We start from the raw sequence: 21,450 nt of genomic DNA, 5'->3' as shown, positions 1-21,450 counted from the left end.
AAGCTATAACTTAGCAAGAAATAGTTTTCAATCAATGATATTTCACTTATCAAGTTTTATTGTAAGAGGAAATGGGGAGACATTTTTTTAAACGGACGGTGCCATGTGCTATGTAGAAAAGTAATTTATCTGAAAAGAATTGTACAATTGAAGCTCACGCTGAGTATATAATGTTCGGTTACACCCGAACTTAGATACCTTTACTTGTTTTTTTTTATATCTTCATTGCTCTTATAAGCTTAAGCATTGCTGCAATAATCCATTATTATGTGTCCCATATAATTTGGCTATAGTCTGGTGATAAAGTAGATAATGATCAGCTATTAAGTAGCGGAAGTATTTCAATATGCTGACCAATTTCTTTGTCATCCATTTACGTTTAAGTTCCGTAACATTCGATTTAGTGCTTAAATCAGCCAAGAGGTTTTTTTCAGGAGATTCTACTTTTAAAAAGTATCAAAGGCTGCTCACTGCAATTAGAATTTCTTTCATGCTTTTCCAGTCGCCGTCCAAGATTTTGTGCGAGACCAGTGCATCATCTGCTGCACCCATAACTTTGTACCTTATGTATCTTAAGATTGCCACATGAACCAATAAGCAGATACCGCACTAAAAAATTAGAGAGTACAAAGATCATAGTTGGCTGGGGAATAAATTTCATTTCATGGCTGACGCAGTCTTCAGACTTTATTCCAATCGGAGTATTTTGTTCCGCTCTTACCTCCTACTAGTAAATAATGTTACTACCTAATATCTTTTGGTTGCAGTTTTCATAGCATACGTATGGAAAGCTGATTGTTTACAAGTGACGATTAGATGAAATGACGCGAATTCATTGTTCGTGTTTTAAGACATGTTTGTTCATATTTTACTCACAGTTTTTGTACTTTTTTCGTACGCAATTAGAATAGAAGGAGTAAAAAGTAAGCAAAATATGTATCCGGACCCGATCTGTACAGTCTGCCAAAATTCAACATGCAGCACTTACTGAAGTTTTATATAAAAATTAAGTACGTTGAGTCAGTGAGGTCAGCTAACCCTGTTTTGCGAAAACAGTCGCCAATTGTGAGCAATAAGCGAGGTCAAAGCTCCCTCCAACTGTCTCTCCCAACTCAGTGAAGGTATTCCCTTTCCACTGTTTACCAACTGCCGTAGCGTATTCGTTCATCCGCATAACATGGCCTATCTAGCGAAGCTTTCTGTTTTTTTTTTCGCTGCATTATCGTCAAATCTGCGAAAAGCTCATATAGCTTATTATTATACCTCCTTCGATACTCGCCGTCAACATCAGGGATAGGACTATAAATCTTCCGGAGAACTTTTCTCTCGAATACTCCAAGAGCCATCTTCGCTTGACACCTTCTATGATTCCGAGCCATACATCAGGACACTTTAGAGCTGCAGTTTCCCACGAACGTACGTACAAAAAACGTGTGAGCTGACACGACCTGTCTTATGAATGTGCAATGTAAACGAGAACTCACCGACGTTCAACGCACGTACGTACGTAGCCCGGAACATAGAAATCAAAACAATTTTGATTTTTTTCGTAAGAACGTGTCAGCTGATCGCTCTCTCACTAGACAGAGTTGCCTAGTAAACTTTTGTGCACTAATTTTTGACTGTTTGCAGTTTTATGCAAAAACACCTAATTAAAGTTTGAAAAATTGTGGAAGTAATTTGAAGAAATTAAAATAGAAAAAGTTGATGGTTCCATATGCATGCATTCAAATAGGTCGATGGCAACATTTTTTTCGTTGTCACTACGGGCATAAATTTCGATCAAATGTGTGTATGTACGGATACGTATACGTACGTTACACATGTCGGTGGGTAACTACAGCTTAGGCCAACATTGTTTTTGCTTCTAATGCTGCCTCCCAAATATACGTAATCCTTCAAAGTCTCGAATTTGTATCACTCAACGTTTAGTGCAAGGTCCACTTTTTTTGCTTCTTTATCTTATACCAACTGTTGGCCTCCATGTTTGAACAGCCCGGCGGGTATCCCGTCATTACTTGATACCTTGTGATTTTTTAGCCGTGATATTGTCATTCTCACTTCGCCACAGTTGGATACCGGATCGTGTTTTTCATCATCGGAAATCGGGGAATCGGTTTCGTGTTCCCCCACACTCTGTACGTCAGCTACCAGTTCGACATTAGTCATCCAGTTAGTCATTCTACACGTTTTAGGCCGATTCCATGTGCATCTTATAAGGAAGTTAACTTTTTTGCTGAGAAACATTTCATGGCAAAAACACAATCGTAGGGATTGCCAAGCCACCAAATCAATTTGATGTTTGTTATTCGCCCGCTTTCAAAAAGGAAGAAAATATATACTGCGAAAGTTTATTTTTTTCTACAGTGCAGTCGTTTACTGAGGTAATAGTCCGAACACTGGTAGCGAAATATGAGAGAAATGTAATAAATCGAAACACTTCAAAAGCGCTACGTCATCAAACTTTTTTTTCAAATTCGATTACAAATACAACAATACCGGAATGACAGATCTTGGCTCATTTGTTTATGGGATTACCCTATAGATTGGTTTGTGCCGCACAACTTCGTAGTCCTTAATAATTTGTTCCGCGCTATGGATCCAGGAGGAATAATGTTCCCGGATCCATCGAATATCTAAAGTTCCTTGACGCATTCTGGTAATTTGGAAATTTCTCTTAACTCGTCCTCCGTCTGAGGACTCGCGAGCGGCTCTTCCACAGGCTGTGGATCGGTGTCTGGAGATTGTCTGCGCACCTCCTCCACTTGACTTTCCAGTCTTTCTAAATTTTCGTTCAGTTCCTGTATGGCCCTCTAATTATTTTTGGCTTCCACGCGTTTTAGGCGCTCTTAGAACCTTCTAAGTTGGGTGAGAATCGCGTTAACAGCGTCATTCATTTCCGTTAAGCACTATTTTTTCTCTTCTGGATTCATGCTGGAAGGATAGGACATACAGTGAGGCTTAAGATTAGTTACTTACAAACACCAATTCATTGGAGCTCAGTAAGTTTTGCTGATGCCTGTCTCCTTTTTGTTTTCTGAATACAAAAAAGTTGTTCCTCTCGCTTTTGTTTTCTGAATAAAAAAAAAAATTGTTTGTTTCTTATTTTCACTGAAAAGGTTTTTTATCCTTTTGTACCCAAATTTAGATACAAGTTTACTTGGAACGCGAACCATACACAGCTCTGCTCGGGCGCCAGTTAATCTCTCGCGTCGGGAGAGATTTAAAAAATTAAAGGTGCGGTGAAGCAACTGTTCACCGATAGTTATTAAAAAGAAGAATTCGAAGCAAAACTCGGATAGAATATTCCCAATTTATTCTGTGCCACTTGCACTGTAATTATCAACTAACTTAAACATCTAAAAGAATTTACTAGCTATTCTCTTACAGCAAACTAATTATTCTAAGGTTGCAGTTCCCACAATTTCACAAGTCGAAGGCTTGCGTGTGCGGACAGGAATTTGCTATATTGTAATTCTCATGATTTCAGTCATTTCGATACCTGACCCGATTGTTGGGTGCGCGTGTGCCGTGTCAGCGAATTTATGCAATGAACCGTAAGCAGATCAATACGGGCACATGCCTGGCAATGCGTGTAAAGGGTGCGCCATTGGTCAGTATTGACCCTATAGGTGGGATAACTTGCATAAATACCTTGAATTTTGTAAATAAATAGTTCACTGCTCCCAACTATGGTTTTGTGGCATTACACAATAGAACATAGTAAGCAGTTTGGAAACAGACAAAACTAATTAGGCGTACCCATTGTTTTTTTGTATTTACTCATTAAAAATAAAGTTGTAGGTACACGTTTCAAATTAATAACACAAATCAACTCTTCGAATACATTTATAAACAAACAATTATTAGGAAATTCCTTTAGGCAAAAGTAAAGCAAAATATTTGGTTAAGGCTGAGCTCATTTCGTTTCACTAGAATATCGTTAGCTTAATGTGAAAATGTGCTAAGTCACTTTTTACGAATTTTACAGGAGACGAAAAAAACTGAATAATTTTTCAAATAATCTTTTTTTTTTCAAAACTGTGAATGAGGATACCTTAGTTGCAATACTTTTGAGTGTAGAAGCTTTGAAAAAGATAAATAAAAATCATGTATGCTAACCCAGCAGCTATTTTATGACTTAGCACAATTTCCTCACTCAAAACAAATTTTTTCTCCTGACTTAGCGCTTTTTACTCAATATGTTTTCCCATCACTCCTCCCCTTTAATGATTGAAATATAACACTAAAACTATATATTTCACAAAAAATACTATTTATTTGTCAAACAATTGGCGGCAACCGTGGTGTGATGGTATCGTGCTCCGCCTACCACACCGAATGCCCTGGGTTCACACCCTGCGCAAAACAACATCAAAATTTTAGAAATAAGGTTTTTCAATTAGAAAAAAATTTTTCTAAGCGGGGTCACCCCTCGGCAGTGTTTGGCAAGCACTCCGAGTGTATTTCTGCCGTGAAAAGCTCTCAGTGAAAACTCATCTGCCTCGCAGGCCGTTCGGAGTCGGCATAAAAGAAGTAGGTCCCGTCCCGCCAATTTGTAAGAAAATTAAAAAAAAGGAGCACAACGTAAATTGGAAGAGAAGCTCTGCCTAAAATCTCTTCGGAGGTTATCGCGCCTTACATTTATTTATTTATTTTATTTCCAACGGTTCTAATCTGGACTCTTTAGCTGGATGGTGCGCAGACAATAACTTATTTTTAAAATCAAACAAATGCTGTGTTGTGTTTTATTCCATAAAGACAACTGCCACATACTTTATCTATAAACTAAATCTCTTATTCGTTGTCAAGAGAGTAAAGACTTGGGTGTAATTTTTAACTCCAAGCTCTCTTTTTCTAGTCACATTGATTTCGTTCTTTCAAAATTTGTTGCAATGGTTGGGTTCAGTAAACGTAACACCAGTGACTTTAAGGACCCTATGGCGCTGAAGGCACTTTATATATCCTTGGCCAGAAGTGGTATTGAATATTGCTCAATAATATGGAATCCTTATTATGAATCTAACTTCAATAAAATTGATTAAGTTCCAAAAATTTTTACAAAATTGCTTTACGTATGCTTCACTGGCCAGACGGCCACCCATCATATACCAGCAGTCACAAATTGCTTGGTTTTTAGGCTTTCCATGACAGAAGAACTTTTATCGCACTCACGCTTGCCTATAATGTAATAAACTTTAGCACGAATTGATCTGATTTATCTACTTTGTTCATTCCATATATTCCACGCGTGATCTTCGGCATAATAGATTATTTATCGAAATAACTCATAAAACGAATTATGCTATGAATGAACCTATAACTAGGACTATATATCTAGCAAATCGATTCAATAGTGTTATTAATTTTAATAACAGCTTATATAAGTTTAAGCTTGAATTGTTTTCTATTTTTAACTAGTCTGTAGAAGGCATGTAGTTATCGACATGTAAGAATTGAAGTAGACTATAGTCAGCGCAAAGCATTTATCATACACCGAAGGCATGTCTCAATTGGGTAAATCAAATTTCAAGGGGTTGTGTTCGCAACCCTCTCAAGTGACAATTGTCAACTAACTTAACCGTGGCGAATCGTGTTTCATTGACAGCCGAGGCTCTGGCGACCCCAAGCTCCTCATGGAACTTGGGGGTGGGGAGGGAGGGGATGGCCTGAAGGTTTAATGTGGCCACATTAATCGTTCCCTAGATGGTCGGGCTAGCACCTTAATGGTGCTGTGGGACCGGAGCGTACCGGATCTGTATCCGGCAAAGAACCATCACATCGATAACACTCCCCAAAGCCTTCGGAGCAACCTTATCGCTACAACAACAAAAACAACCAAATTACGTTAGCGCAGAACCCTAAATTAAGTAAGGCTATATTAGCTTATGCCTGCCGCTATATTGCGGAACCACAGCGAGAGAGTAGAGCCCTCCTCCTTCAGTTGGACAAGAAACTTAACAATTTAATCAGCCCATTGTCAATTAGCTCAGTGTCGAGTGACACTCGACTTTGGAGTGCTAAGCAACGTAAACAATTTAGAAACAAATTTTTCAATTAGCAACAATTTTTCTAAACGAAGTCGCCCCTCGGCAGTGATTTGGCAAACACTCCGAATATGTTTCTGCCATGAAAAGCTTCTCTCTCGCAGCTTCCGTACGGAGTCGGCATAAAACATGTAGTTTCCCGTCTCGCCAATTTTTAGGGAAATTTTAAAAGGAGCACGACGCAAATTAGAGAAGAATCTCAGCTTAAATTTTCTGGGAGATAAATCGTGCAAAGTATTTTTTTTTTTTTTAATTTTAATCGCCAGTTGCATTAACCCGGCTTTTATATGTCCGCAGATCAATAACTTCTACACCTTGATGTATCTGTTTGCCTCTGTATTGTTCTCGTATTACATTCTCGAACCTTAGCTCGTCTAGTTATCTCTCATTTCTTTGTACCTCACACTCGCTGGAAACATCGCTACCTACTTCTGTCCTTCAAAAATGTGCAAGCCTAGCTCTCGAGATCTGAACCTAAAATATTCATTGCTTTTGAAGCAGTTTTTGCGTATTGATGTAGGGAGTATTGAAATTGCATAGAATGCTGCCATACTTCTCAACGTATACCACAGTATAGAGGTAACCATCAGAATGCGTCAAAGAAGCTTTTAAAAAAGTTTATGCGATCAAAATTATTAAGAGAGAGACAAGTCTCTAGAAGGTCAAGTTTTAAAATTTCTGCTTTTCTTTGGTATTTTGTGGTTGTCCAAAACCCGCACATATACCCATGCCTCATACGCCATTTCAAGAGGATTTGGATACGCTATTACTTATATTTTATTCTAGCAAAGCCAGCAGATATTGCCCTTGCTGCTTATTTAATTGGCTGCCTAATTTTAATAAACTTGTGTAGGAAGAATTGAATGAAGCACGACGCAAATTGGAAGAGAAGCTCGGTGTAAAATCTCTTCGGAGGTTATCGCGCCTTACATTTATTTTTATTTTTTGAACGAATTTTTATTTTAAATTCAACTACGCATCAGATTATGTTTGTCATTATGAAACAAAAAATGAAATAATAATAAACTAAATAAATTAATTCACTAAATACTAAAAGTGTAGTACGACATCAAAAGTGGGTTCATAAAAAAATCTCATCGACAAGTGCATAAAGCATGCTTAGCTCATAAAATATTTAAAGAAATGAAAATCAAAAAACAAAAACACCAGAAAAAAGTATTTGTGCATTTTGAAAATTTCGTTGCAAAAGCATCTCATCATGTGCACTCCACTGAATTTAGTCGGCTGCCAAAAGTCAAGACGGTAAAAAGCGCAAAATGCAAAGTGAAGAAAATACAAAAAAAAAAATGAATTCATCCAGCAATGAAAATTATGTCTACAAAAAGAAATTCTCATGATATTTTCAATTGTTGTTCCAATTGCTAAGCAGCAAAAACAAATCACGAAAAAATGCCAACGAAAAAGTGAGGTCAGCACTCAACTCCCAAAGGAGAAATTAAGAAAGAAATTCAAAGCTTTGTTAGGACAACAAAATGCTGGTAATCTTGAGTTGGCGTAGAAGAAAATGTCTGCGTGTACTTACGAACATATTTAACTTTGCATGTGCATATATTTACTTGTGCAGCTTTAAAGTTTGAGAAAAATATGAAGTTATTTGTGGAAAGTTTTGGCTAACTTTTTTTATGTTTTTCCTTTATACTTTTCTACCTCATATATTAATCTATAATATTTTTTTTTTTCAAATTTGAACTAAGATGCATTACTTTTTTTTCATTCTAGCTTTAGGATGAACTTTCGCTAACCTTTTATGTGCGTGCCAGAATGAAATAATTTTGTATCGAGCTTTGAGTTCCACAGATAATCAATCTCCCCCCCCCCCCCCCCCCCCCCCCAAAATTTAGAATGGCGTTAAATTTGAGTACTCTCATTGAGGATCTCTTCCTCCATCTGTTTTCAAATATGATTGTCGATAGGAATAATTTCTTGGTCGAAGGGTCTTCGTTCATTCGAATCACATGACTCTTTGAGCTTTAATTCGATGCCTTATTATCGTATCTGTGTTAAGGTCATAAGCTCGTGACCAAACCTATTTTTAAACTCGCTGCCTGCATCGCAGGCAATACTTATTTCGGAGAACTTTTTTCTTCAACCACACCAATGAACTGGTTTTAATGAACACTCGAATAGTTAAAATTTTTAAAACAAAGGTTTTTTCAATATATTGAAAAAAATGTTTCAGACTCAGAAACCAATTGCAGTTCAAATGTTTGTATTACGCTGAAACAAATTGCTCACAGACGTCAATTTCTATAAATATTGGTTCAGAAATTTTTTTAAAATAAATAAACAAATAAACAATGGTACATTTCCAGCATAGACCGAAGACGCACACTTTTTCCAGAAGTGTCCACCTTTTCTGAACTTTTAATATCTACGAAATGAAGTACTCTTCTGCATAATTACACTGTACAACAGCAGCTTTGCAACAAAGTAACCATGAAATTTTTCTAAAAAATCGCTTGAGCAAAATATTTTTCTGAACAAACTTAGAGTTCGATACATTTATTGGTTAAGTCGGCAATAAGCTGTCCTTCGACACTGTGTACAGAATCCCAGTGAATTTAAGTTTTGGTGCCTAAGGTGAAAATGGTCCTTATTAAATAAGTAACATTTATTACCAATACCACATTTGTCTCGAAGGTGTCAAGAAGTTGCTACATGTTGCCAACGATTTACGGCCCCTTTTCAGTTTTGTGGCAAGCAAATACTATGAAAGAACTACATAATAGTGAAGAGCTGAAGGTTTGGGTAAAAATATGAAGCTTTGTACTGGGTGCAAATTTTTCTGCAACATGCGAGTTGTAACTCTTCCAGATTGTTTACAGCTTAACCAAAAACCCTTTGTGGCGCCTGAACTTTTACAGCTTGACTTATGACCCTTTGTGATCCCTTCATCTTTCAGTGCAATAAAGTCAGCTGTGCCAGACTAAAAGTATTTGGAGTGCCATGATGTGCATGAAGACCTCGTTCTAAAAAATATCATAATTGTCTTGTCGCAAGAAAAAGTTATAATTTTGTTTGTAATATATTATTTATTTGAAAAATATTCTACTTATTTTACTTTTAGTTTTATCTTTATTCATTTAACATCAACGCAACTCACACAGCTCTCGCTCTACTCTTTTGCAGTTCCACCAAACATCGATGATGCTCTTACCTCCAGTGACGTCATTGTGCGCGAGGGTGACAATGTGACATTACGTTGCAAAGCGAAAGGTAGCCCGGAGCCAGCAATTAGATGGAAACGAGATGATGGCAATAAAATTGTGATCAACAAAACGTGGGAAGGTAAGTGCTTTGAGAATATTTTAATGTTTATGCCCAAATAAGTACCTAGACACGATATGAAAGTATGAATTTGCTTATTGTGGTTGTCATTGCGCTTTACAAATGGTGATGCTGGCGCCCTGTTGTGCTTCCTTTATTCTACTTGTGTGATTTTTTTTGGTATTTTATTGCTATATCTGTGACGTTATTTCATTTGTATTTGGCCGCAGGCTCAACGTTTTTTGATTGTTATCACACTTCGAAATACTACTTGGGATCTTGTAGGGCAGCGGAAGCAAAAAATTGCTGTCGCTTGTAGCTATTGGTGGCAATTAACTTTTTAAATTGTACTCGTGTTTTACTACTACTGAGTTCAAAGTGGTAGAAAGGGGGAACTGTAATTTTGAAGTTTTATTTGATTTAACAGATACATATATACACATAGTTAGTCTTGACATTTTTTATGCCACTTGAAGATTAAGTTTTCGCGCAAAAGATCATGGAAATCAAAGCAGGATAGTCCTGGAAGATATGAACAACTTAGGTAGAAAATGATTTCTCTCAAACATTTTTTACAAGAGCTATTTAACAATTAAAAAACAAGTTTAGTTTCCTCCATTTTTTTTTCCAGCTTTTAAGATAGGCTGTTCTTGGACTGAGTTTCGAGAAAGGCGTTTTAGAAAAGATCAGATATTCAAAAAAAAAATTAAACTATGAATTATAGCGTTCTAAAATCCGTTTTACTATACTATAATATATATTTTGAAAACCGTTTTTTCCTGGACCGCAAAGCTCGAGAACGGCTAAACCAATTGAGATGAAATTTTGAGCATAGATTTGGTGGTGGCTCCACATGGTTACAGGCTAAAAAAACTGCAAAGATTTAGAAAGGTTTTTGAGATATCGACCAAAATGTGGACCTGGGTAACCCTAAAATGTGATCATGCGATATGGTATCAAACGATAGGTATCGACGAATATCCAACTTAGTTTGTGAGGTATCGACCAAAATGTGGACCAGGATAATTCTGCAATGTGTTAATACGATATGGGTATCAAACGATAGGCATTGACGAGGATATTAATGCAAGGTGGTTTTAATTTTGTTACCTTAGTTGGTTTGGGAGATATCGAAAATATGGACCAGGGTAACCTCAGAAGGCTTATATACATATATTTATAGTATAAATTAAAACTATTTTTGAATTTAGAAAATATTTAACTTTATTTTTTAAAAGAAGTTTTTTTGATAACTTCCATTATATCCTTTTGAAATATTATGCAAAATAAAATGATTTAAATAAAATTTATAAAAACAAAGTATATATAACTAAAGTAGATAACCCCATAGTGGTGTTAGTTACACTATTTATAACTCAAGAACGGATGAACCGATTTGGCTGAAAATTGGTGGAGAGGTGGCCTAGAACCAGGAGACGGACATAGGATACTTTTCATCCCGTTATGACTAGGATGTGTTTGTACAATATGGGTATCAAATGGAAGCTGTTTATGAGTACTTTGGTTGAGTACTTTGGTACGGTGTATTTCTCGTACCCCTGGATGACTAGGGTCTCGAGATATAGGCCAATACGTGGGCCCGTGTACGCCTAGAATGTTTGTACTATGGATATCAAACGAAAGCTGTTGCTGAGAGCTTTAAAGTAATTTTCATTGTGATATTCGATTTAGTCGCATCAACCCGGCAAAACTGATAAATATGCATGCGAAGCTGAAATAAAGACATGAATTAATAATACAAACATACCTAATTACATACGTCCTATTCGATGTGCCTGAAATTCGGTATATAAATTTGCCTATATTAGTATTTAAGATCTTTTTTTCCGGTCAGTAGACCAGAGACAAACTGGGAGTTAGGGATTAGGAATAGGACTGGGACTGAGACTGGGAGTGGGATTGGGATTCGGACTGGTACTGGAACAAAATATATACCACCCTCTGGGACTGGCAATTAGGGATAAAGAGGAATGAGAAGAACTTCAGAGAAGAGAAAAGAGGGAAGGAGAAGGAGACTGAGACGGAGATAGAGATAGAGTGAGAACAAGATAGAGATAGATGAAGCGAAAAAGACGGAGAGAGGAGTGAATAAAAGGATTAAGAAAAGGGAAGAGGGGGGGGGGGCAGAGTTAGACGGAAAAAGCTTATTAAAATGTATGCAGATGGACCAAATTTAGGGCAGACCAATGTCTGCCGGGTCTGCTAGTTTATATATGAAAGGCAAGTTTCGTGTATTTGCTTTGCTTTATATCATGCTGTTGTGTTAAGAAAAACAGCAGGCCTTATGCCAACGAACTGAGTACTCAAACTTGATCTCGCGAGCAAATGAATGAAGTGTGTGTAATTATATGAGTAAAATTCTATTTTTCTTTGCCGATATTGAAAGTGTTTACAAATGGTGATCTCTTTTTTACACGAAAATGTCGCCACTTTCAGGGGCAAACATTTTTAAGATTCTCGCTTCGCCTTGTGAAATTGTAGCCACTTAAAATGTTCAGTGCCACCCTGCATGACTTGAAAAGAATAAAAATTGTAACCATTTTTACAAAAAAATGCAGTTCGTGTGGTTGTTCGCTGTCAACTGTGATCGCAAATTGCTTTTAAGTGAGGCATGATGCGACACATACGTACATATATAGCGTTCGCTTCAGCTTCGTGTGATTCATCAGCTAATTGACAGGGCTGTTTTCTGCACCGTCAATGGCAGCGAGGGCAAGTAATATTGCATTTTTGGGCATTTTTAGGGGTAGGTTGTTGAGAAAAGATAATGATGCCCTCAATTGAGGCAAAGCTGATTTTACAACAGAACACAACTTTTTGAAGGGTTGGCATGAAGGCGACATTTTCGTATAGAAAAGAAAACACCAAAAGAGAAAGAATACTCAACCAAAAAGTTCTTTCAATAAAAATTTTTTTTCTAATCGGGGTGCGCGGTTCGGCAAACATTCCGTGTATAATTCTGTCATGATTTCAGTAAAAATTCATCAGCCTTGCAGCTTCCGTTCGGAACAGGCATACAAAAATGTAAGTCCTCTTCCGCAAATTTTTAGGAAAATTAAAACGAGGTAATATTTTTTAACCCCTTCAAATAAAATTGAATAAAATAAAATTAAAATAAAAAATTTTTGGAAAGTTAGATTAAATAAAATTTAATTTAAAAAAATTAAAAAAAATTAAATAAAGTAAAATAAAATAAAATAAAATTAAATTAAATTTAATTAATTAAGTAACATAAAATCACATAAAATAAAATCAAATTAAATGAATTAATTTCATTAAAAAGAATTTAATTAAATAAAAAACAAGTAAGAACGGGACTGTCTTCGGCTGTGCCGAAGACTTCATACCTTTCATGAATGGGGCTGAACAATAATCTTATCCCGTTCGTAATCTCCGAATAATCGGATGTATAAGATAAGAAATATATAGTGAACAGATCTGCATACCTTAACGATTTTTAAGATAAATATAAAATAAAAAACAGGTAGGTACTTTGTGTGAGGATGCAAAGTTTCTGGTTTTTTGTGGTCTGCGTGTAAAAACTATGACTGCGAATCACGTATTTCAACAATATATGACGTAAACGTAACTATTTGATGAAATTTGATGAATTTTGAAGCTTCTAGCTGTAAAAAGGGGGCAAAAATTGAGTTTATATGGAGTATATAATATATATACCACCGATCTCTATGATTTTTTCAGACAACAATATATGCTACATACGTAAACATATGGTGAAATTTGAAGCGTCTAGCTGTTAAAAATGGGCAGAAATTGCGCAAAGTTTCTTAACTGAACAATCGGTTGTATGAGATATATACTATATATTTAGCGGCGCGGCCGGTGAATATAAAATAAAACCATAACGCGTAAGCTAAAATACGAACTGGTCTTTATTGGTACAGTAAAGAAACTAAAACTAAAATTACATTTGACTAAATATTAAGCATAAAGCCAAACCATAGTGTAGAGCGTTAGAATCGTATGATTTTTTAATAACAGGACTTAAAAATCAAACCAGTCTTAACTGCATTATGAGAGTGTACGAATTTGAGTAAATAGAAGAAAAGGTAAAAATACAATGTACATAATATGATTTGACTGTTGGTGGGAATTAGCTAAAGGTGATAGGTGAAGACGATAACACCTTCGATAGCACTCGATTGTGTTTGATAACTAATAATCTATTTGTGGCTGTCGCCACAGTACTCCCCTTGTTTTTTTTTTTTTTTCTTAAAAAGAATAACTATTAAAAAAAATGTACATTGAATGCGAAGAGAAACAAATTAGCTTCAAAAAGAATACATTAAAATGATTGTATGTTATGAAATGTATGTTATGAATGATTATAACTGTATTAATTAATAGTATAATGTTTTCGTACTAGAAATTTTGACATCTTTGCGTTGCTTATCAGATTTGGATGATTCTTGATCGCCATAAACTTCGTCGCTGCAAGCTTCGTACACAGGTTTGAGTCTGTCGATCGATATTGCTGTTGGCGAGCGTTTGAAATCGACGACGAAGTACTTTTCATGGCGACTGATGACGCGATAGGGTCCCTCGTAGGGTGGTGAAAATGACGGTCTTATGAGGTCGTTGCGTACTAAAACATGAGTGCACGTTTGAAAGTTTCTGTAAAGAAAAACAGATTTTTTTCCGTGGCGCGACATTTCTGTCGGTGCCAACGTATTAAAATGATTTTTGAGGATACTTAACAAATTAGACGGCGATATATTCTTCTTTGACGGTGTAAGAAGTTCACCTGGTAGGCGTATGGGTTCGCCATACACAAGTTCAGCCGGGGTTGCGGCGATATCTTCCTTCCATGCAGCTCGTAAACCTAACAAAACAGCTGGTAATGCATCGTACCATGACTCGTTGTGGCATAGAAGTGCAGCTTTCAGCTGTCGGTGAAGTCGCTCCACAAGTCCATTTGCTTGTGGATGAAACGCTGTCGTACGTAAATGCTTTATTCCAAATAATTCAGTGAGAGTGCGAAATAAAATAGATTCAAATTGACCGCCTTGGTCAGATGTAATTCGTTTAGGTACTCCGTAGCGTGCAATCCAGTGATGAATCAAGGCGCGTGCTACAACTTCGGTTGATCCGTTTTCAAGCGGAATTGCCTCTGGAAAGCGTGTGAAGCGGTCGACTATAGTAAGGCAACGATTGAAACCTTTTGACACTGGCAGTGTTACGAGGTCGATGTGGATGTGCTCGAATCTTTCGGATGGTGGTTGGAAGTTAGCAATCGGAGATGCAACGTGTCGTTGTATCTTGTTGCGTTGACAATCGATACATGCTCTTGCCCATTCGCGGCAATCTTTATTTATAGAGGGCCAGACATACCGTTTTGCTACTAACTTTTGTGATGCCCTAATGCCAGGGTGTGCGAGTGAGTGGAGGGAATTAAAAACTTTTTTCCTAAGTTGCGCTGGGACGTATGGACGGACTGTACCTGTCGCGATGTCACAATACACTGCTGGTCCGCTGTCAATGTGAATAGCTTTCAGGTTGAGCGGTGTAGTGTTGCGCAGGAGTTGTTGTAATTCGCTGTCATCTCTTTGAGAATCGGCGAGTTCTTGGTGCGTGATTGGCGCAGCGATGGCTTCGAGGCGTGATAACGTATCAGCAACGATGTTGTCATTACCCGATATGTGGCGAATATCGGTTGTGAATTGACCGATAAAGTCAAGCCTACGGAATTGCCACGGCGATGCTCGTTCCGTGCGTTGTTGGAATGCGTGCTGTAGTGGCTTATGATCAGTATAGATCGTAATGTGCCGTCCTTCAAAAATGTGGCGGAAATGTTTTACAGCATCGTAAATTGCATGCAATTCCCGGTCGTATGTCGAAAGCTTCTGAATAGAAGGTGTCAATTTTCGGCTGAAAAACGCCAGGGGTTGCCATTCATTGTTCACTCGTTGCTGCAAGACGGCTCCGATTCCGTATTCGGACGCATCCGTAAAAACAGCCCATTTTGCGTTGTTGTTTGGATGAACTAGCAGGGTAGCATCGGCAAGAGCTTGTTTGGCAGCGTCGAAAGCGCGTTGAAGATTCGGAGTCCAGTCGACAGGATGAGAACCTTTTAAGTTAGGGCCTTCAAGAACTTTGTTTAAAGGAGACAAAAGTTCTGCTGCGTTCCTAATAAATTTTCTATAAAAATTAACGGTGCCAAGAAATCCACGTAAAGATTTAATGGTTTTGGGAGGTTCCATCTTGATGATGGCCTCAACTTTGTCCGGGAGAGGTCTTATTCCATCTTTATTGATAAGGTGGCCTAAAAATTTTACTTCTGGTTGCGCGATTTGACATTTTGGCAAATTAATAACCAACCCATAGTCTCGGAGGCGTTTAAACAAAATTTTTAAATGTTCGAGATGTTCAACCTCGTCATTGGATGCGACAAGAAGGTCGTCAATGTATGGGAAAACGAAATCCAAGTCTCTCGTGACCTCGTCGATAAACCTTTGGAAAGTTTGAGCGGCGTTCCTAAGACCAAAAGTCATATACATAAACTCGAATAGGCCAAAAGGTGTAATAATTGCCGTTTTAGGAACGTCTTCGGGGGCCACGAGAATTTGTAGAAATGCGCGAACTAAATCGAAGACAGAGAAAACGTTCTTATTATACAAATTTGCAGCAAAGTCTTCAATGTAACGTAAGGAGTAGTTATCCGGTATCGTTCGGGCATTTAAAGGGCGGTAATCGCCACACGGTCTCCATTCTCCAGACTTCTTCTGCACAAGATGCAGTGGTGAAGACCAGGGACTATCCGAGGGTCGGCAGATACCGAGTTCTATCATTTTTCTGAACTCCTCTTGCGCGATTTTAAGTTTTTGGGGACAAAGGCGACGAGGTTTGCTTTTTACGGGTGGACCGTCGGTCGTCTTGATGTGATGCATCGTCGCGTGTTTCTTGGTCCTTGAATAGGTGGTATCAGGTCGCGTAATGTCTTCGTACTCGCGTAGTAGTCTTATGTATATGGAGTCACCGCCAATAGCTTTGATTGAATTAGCTGATTTTGTGTCCAGCAGCATGACTTTGCTGGTCAAATTGGTAATTCCATCACGCAGGCATTTACGTTTTAAATCGACCAATAAGTCAAAACGACTGAGAAAGTCGGCGCCGATTATTGGCTTCGTGACGTCAGCCACGATAAATTGCCAGGTAAAGTCTCGCCTAAGTCCGAGGTCGGGTGCCATAGTTATAAGGCCGTACGTCTGGATTAGTGTTCCGTTAGCTGCGTAGAGTTGGTAACCAATGGGGCTACGAGAGGCTTTCTTTAACAAGCCATATGGATACACGGAGAGATCCGAACCAGTGTCCACGAGATATTGTGTGCCAGTGGCTCGGTCTTTAACGAACAGACGGCGTGAAGAAGTTGCAGAATCACTATCCGCCTCTAGGGATTCTGGTTGGCGTTTCCCTTAAATGTGCACCCTGTGGCGCATTTACGTGCTTGGCTACCGAATTTAGTATGATACCAGCACGTACCAGTAGATTTATTCAAACGCTTACCTGAAAAATTGCGATTTTTAGAACTTGGACGGTTGCGAGAAGTGGACCTTCCTCTATTATGGTTTAATTGCATTGTGAGTGCTTCAATTTGCTGGCTGAGTGCGTTAATTTTCTGCTCCATGGCTGAATGTGTCGATGAAGTGGTTGCCTGTGCGGAAGCAACGTGTCCTTTTACGATCTCGTGCAACTTGTCAGCCATGCGTGATTGCTCCTCTAGTGAAGCGTTTGTTTGGACGGTGAGAAGGGCACGTGTTTGCTCGGGCAGCCCCGACAACCATTTGGTTTTAACTACTGCTTCGTCTACGTTAGGCGCTAGGGATTTTAGGTGTCTCAGGAATTGTGACGGTGTTCTGTCGCCGATTTGTTCACCATCAAGAAGTTGGCGAAGTTTAGCTTCTTCGGACTTTGTAAAACAACTGGTCAAAACTTTTTTGAGTTCTGTGTAGGGTTTAGTTGTAGGGGGTTTAATTATAAGGGTTTCTACCTCAGCGGCGTATCGTGTATAAATTAGTGACACGGCGTAATTAAACTTTGCGATTTCAGTACTAACGCTGTGAATCATAAACTGAGCCTCGAGCTGAGCAAACCACAAATTTACACGTTCGGGGCAAAAGCTAGGAGCCTTTATGGACCCGAGAACTATTGGTTTAATGTCGGAATTATTATCGTCACTGTTAGGCATTTTACAGAATTTGATTTTCGGCAGTCTCGAAATAAAAATATAGGGTTTGCTGATGGGCAGAATTACGCAGCCCTTTTAAATATTATATCACCGAATAATAGTAATTACCACAATTTGATTTGCACATATTAGTGTCCCTCAAATAACACCAGTGCAGCACAACGTCTTGGGTGCTCCGCAATGCACCAGCGGTGATAATCTCTATGATGTTTTTTTTTTAAACACTCACTTTAAAAAATTTTTTCTGATGCACTTACTTTTTTTTTAAAAAAAACTATAATTTTTTGATGCCAGTTGCTGAAGAAAATTTTAGCGTGGCTTTTGGTTGTAAAAAAAAAACTAGTTCGTACGCGAATTGACACTTTCCTTAAAAAGGAATCACGTCGGGGTCACCAGTTTAGCGGCGCGGCCGGTGAATATAAAATAAAACCATAACGCGTAAGCTAAAATACGAACTGGTCTTTATTGGTACAGTAAAGAAACTAAAACTAAAATTACATTTGACTAAATATTAAGCATAAAGCCAAACCATAGTGTAGAGCGTTAGAATCGTATGATTTTTTAATAACAGGACTTAAAAATCAAACCAGTCTTAACTGCATTATGAGAGTGTACGAATTTGAGTAAATAGAAGAAAAGGTAAAAATACAATGTACATAATATGATTTGACTGTTGGTGGGAATTAGCTAAAGGTGATAGGTGAAGACGATAACACCTTCGATAGCACTCGATTGTGTTTGATAACTAATAATCTATTTGTGGCTGTCGCCACATATATACCATCGATCTCAATGATTTTTTCAGACAACAATATATGCTATACACGTAAGCATTTAGTGAAATTTGAACATATCTAAACGATTTTTAAGATAAATATAAAATAAAAAATAGGTAGGTAATCTGTGTGAGGATGCAAAGCTTCACGTTTTTTGTGGTCTGCATTTAAAAACTATGACTACGAATCACGTATTTCAAAAATATATGACGTAAACGTAACTATTTGATGAAATTTGATGAATTTTGAAGCTTCTAGCCGTAAAAAAGGGGCAAAAATGAGAGTTTATATGAAGTATATAATATATATACCACCAATCTCTATGATTTTTTCAGACAACAATATATGCTACATACGTAAACATATGGTGAAATTTGAAGCTTCTAGCTGTTAAAACGGGGTAGAAATTGCGAAAAGTTTCTTATCTGAACAATCGGTTGTATGAGATATATACTATATATACAACCGATCTCTATGATTTTTTCAGACAACAATATATGCTATATAAGTAAGCAATCGGTGAAATTTGAAGCTTATAGCTGTTAAAATGGGGTAGAAATTGCGAAAAGTTTCTTATCTGAACAATCGGTTGTATGAGATATATACTATATATACAACCGATCTCTATGATTTTTTCAGACAACAATATATGCTATATACGTAAGCAATCGGTGAAATTTGAAGCTTATAGCTGTTAAAATGGGGTAGAAATTGCGAAAAGTTCCTTATCTGAACAATCGGTTGTATGAGATATATACTATATATACAACCGATCTCTATGATTTTTTCAGACAACAATATATGCTATATACGTAAGTATTCGGTGAAATTTGAAGCTTCTAGCTGTTAAAATGCGGCTAAAATTTGCGAAAATATATATATATATATACTATATATATATACTATATATACCACCATATATATACTATATATACCACCGATCTTTATGATTTTTTCAGACAACAATATATGCTATATACCTAAGCATTCGTTGAAAGTTGAAGCCTCTAGCTCTTAAAATGGGGCAGTAATTACGAAAAGTTCCTTATCTTAACAATCGGTTGTGGGGGATATATACTATATATACGACCGATCTCATCAATTTTTTCAGGCAACAATATGTGCAATATACGAAAGTATATGGTGAAGTTTGAAGCTTCAATCTGTTAAATTGGGTAAGATATTACAAAAATCCTCTTTTTCTGAAAAATCGGTTGTATGGAGGATATATGCTATAGTGGTCCGATCCGGTCGGTTCCGACAGATGTCTAATCGGACACCCAAATACACCCGCTCACCAAATTTTATCAAGATATCTCAAAAATTGAGGGACTAGTTTGCATACAAACAGACAGACGGACAGACGGACATGGCTAAATCAACTCAGCTCTTCAACCTGATTATTTCGGTATACTTAATGGTGGGTCTATCTATTTTCCTTTAAGGACTTACAATTTTCGGTTTCGTGACGAAATTAATATACCATTTCATTTTCATGAAAGGTATAATAAGTTGAATTTTAATCAGACGGCGTATTACCTGTTTCGTGCACGGGTATCATACAAATATAACTAAATGTGGATCTCCAGTTTTACTTGCTACGCATAAATTTAAGTAAATTTTATTTTCACTGAGTTCACCTAAGATTCATCTTATACTTCTCAACAATAATAGACAATTTCGTACTTTGTTTACATTCCATTAGAAAGTAACAAATAAACCACAATACCTAAGTTAAATGCCTTTAGGATTACAAACTTTCAAGTTTATTGATATATATATGAGCTACATAAAGCTGTATCTGCATGTCATGGCTACACATATACATATATGATAGGTAGCGGTACATGGACACCGAGTGCTACATAAGCACCAAATACAAAAAGAGCTTTTTTCAGCACGCCTCTTTTCCAAATTTCAGTTATAACCGATTGCCATGGCAAAAATAAGCAAATTTGCCAACAAAAGTCAGTTGCTGTGGTGAAGACTTTCAAGTATTTGTCCTATAGGCATATATGCCATTTTACACTTCGACTAAAATAGCTCTTTTGCTGCTTGCATAAGAAACGAACTGAAACTTTTCAAATCTATAAAGCATTCTTAGTGTACAACATTGGCCACAATTGTTAATTATATACCTTGAAGGCTGTCTTCACATGTGCAGCACATTATTCTTTGCATATATGCAATTTTGCGGTTAACTTTTAGATGAAGAATATGTAGACTCAACACACAATTCACATTTGTTACTTACCATACATTCATTTAATTTTCATTCTTACATTTGTTACACTGTATAACTAAACAATTTTAAATCTTCCGAAATTCTTTCAGTTATGGAGGTCGATGGTGAAGTTTTGGAGCTGGAGCGTATATCTCGTTTACATATGGGCGCTTATCTGTGCATCGCGACCAATGGTGTACCGCCTAGTGTATCGAAGCGTATTAAAGTTAGCGTTGATTGTAAGTAAATTGTTATACAATTTTTACAAAACAAAAGTTGGCGCAAAAGTCACAATACACCCTTTCTAATAAATTGTTTTATGGTTCCGTCTATTTCAAAATTTTTAATCAGCGCTAAGTGTTTTGCCTCTTAGGGTACGCTTACACAGTCATCGATTTTGATCGCCCGGTGCCGGTTGTAATCGTCCGAAAAAAATAAACACATGTATTTAGATGAACATGTGTACATTTCAACCCATCACCGAATTGTTGTCGGCCGTTGTCGTTTTTCACTGGCGCTAAATTGCGTGCATTTACTATGAAAAATTAATTATTTGTGCGATGGAGTGAAAAATTAATTATTGGATAAGCCTCATCAGCTGATGGCAATTTTTCGGTTTATCGATGGCTATGCGTACCCTTAGACGCACTTGCAAAACGGCAAGTTAGCTTTTTACAACAAATTTTTACAACTAAGGCTAAGCTAAAAAAATAACTTACCGTTTTGCAAATGGGCCTTAAATGTGAAACGTGAATCTTTATCTTTAAATATTTATGCAGCTTCCTACACTGTGATACTTTTGCGCCACCTTGTAATTGTGTGTACGTATTATAAGACTGTAACGAATTTAGGGAACCTGCACTTAATCCAAACCTTCTGCTAACGTTC

General features: G+C 37.2%; 1 protein-coding gene across 3 annotated transcripts in view; it reads left to right on the top strand.

Annotated features, from left to right (window-relative positions):
• Window positions 1-21,450, top strand: part of DIP-epsilon (Dpr-interacting protein epsilon) — a 585,790-nt gene that overhangs the window by 528,613 nt on the left and 35,727 nt on the right. For all 3 annotated transcript variants that reach the window (XM_067764168.1, XM_067764167.1, XM_067764169.1), the window contains 2 exons: window positions 9,198-9,356; window positions 20,673-20,801. In XM_067764168.1, the coding sequence (XP_067620269.1) occupies window positions 9,198-9,356; window positions 20,673-20,801 (288 nt within the window). The remainder of the gene's footprint in view (window positions 1-9,197; window positions 9,357-20,672; window positions 20,802-21,450) is intronic.

The sequence above is a fragment of the Eurosta solidaginis genome, chromosome 2, assembly GCF_040869045.1.
Source record: "Eurosta solidaginis isolate ZX-2024a chromosome 2, ASM4086904v1, whole genome shotgun sequence".
NCBI classification, from domain to species: Eukaryota; Metazoa; Arthropoda; class Insecta; order Diptera; family Tephritidae; genus Eurosta; species Eurosta solidaginis.
This window is presented reverse-complemented; position numbering and strand designations above follow the sequence as displayed.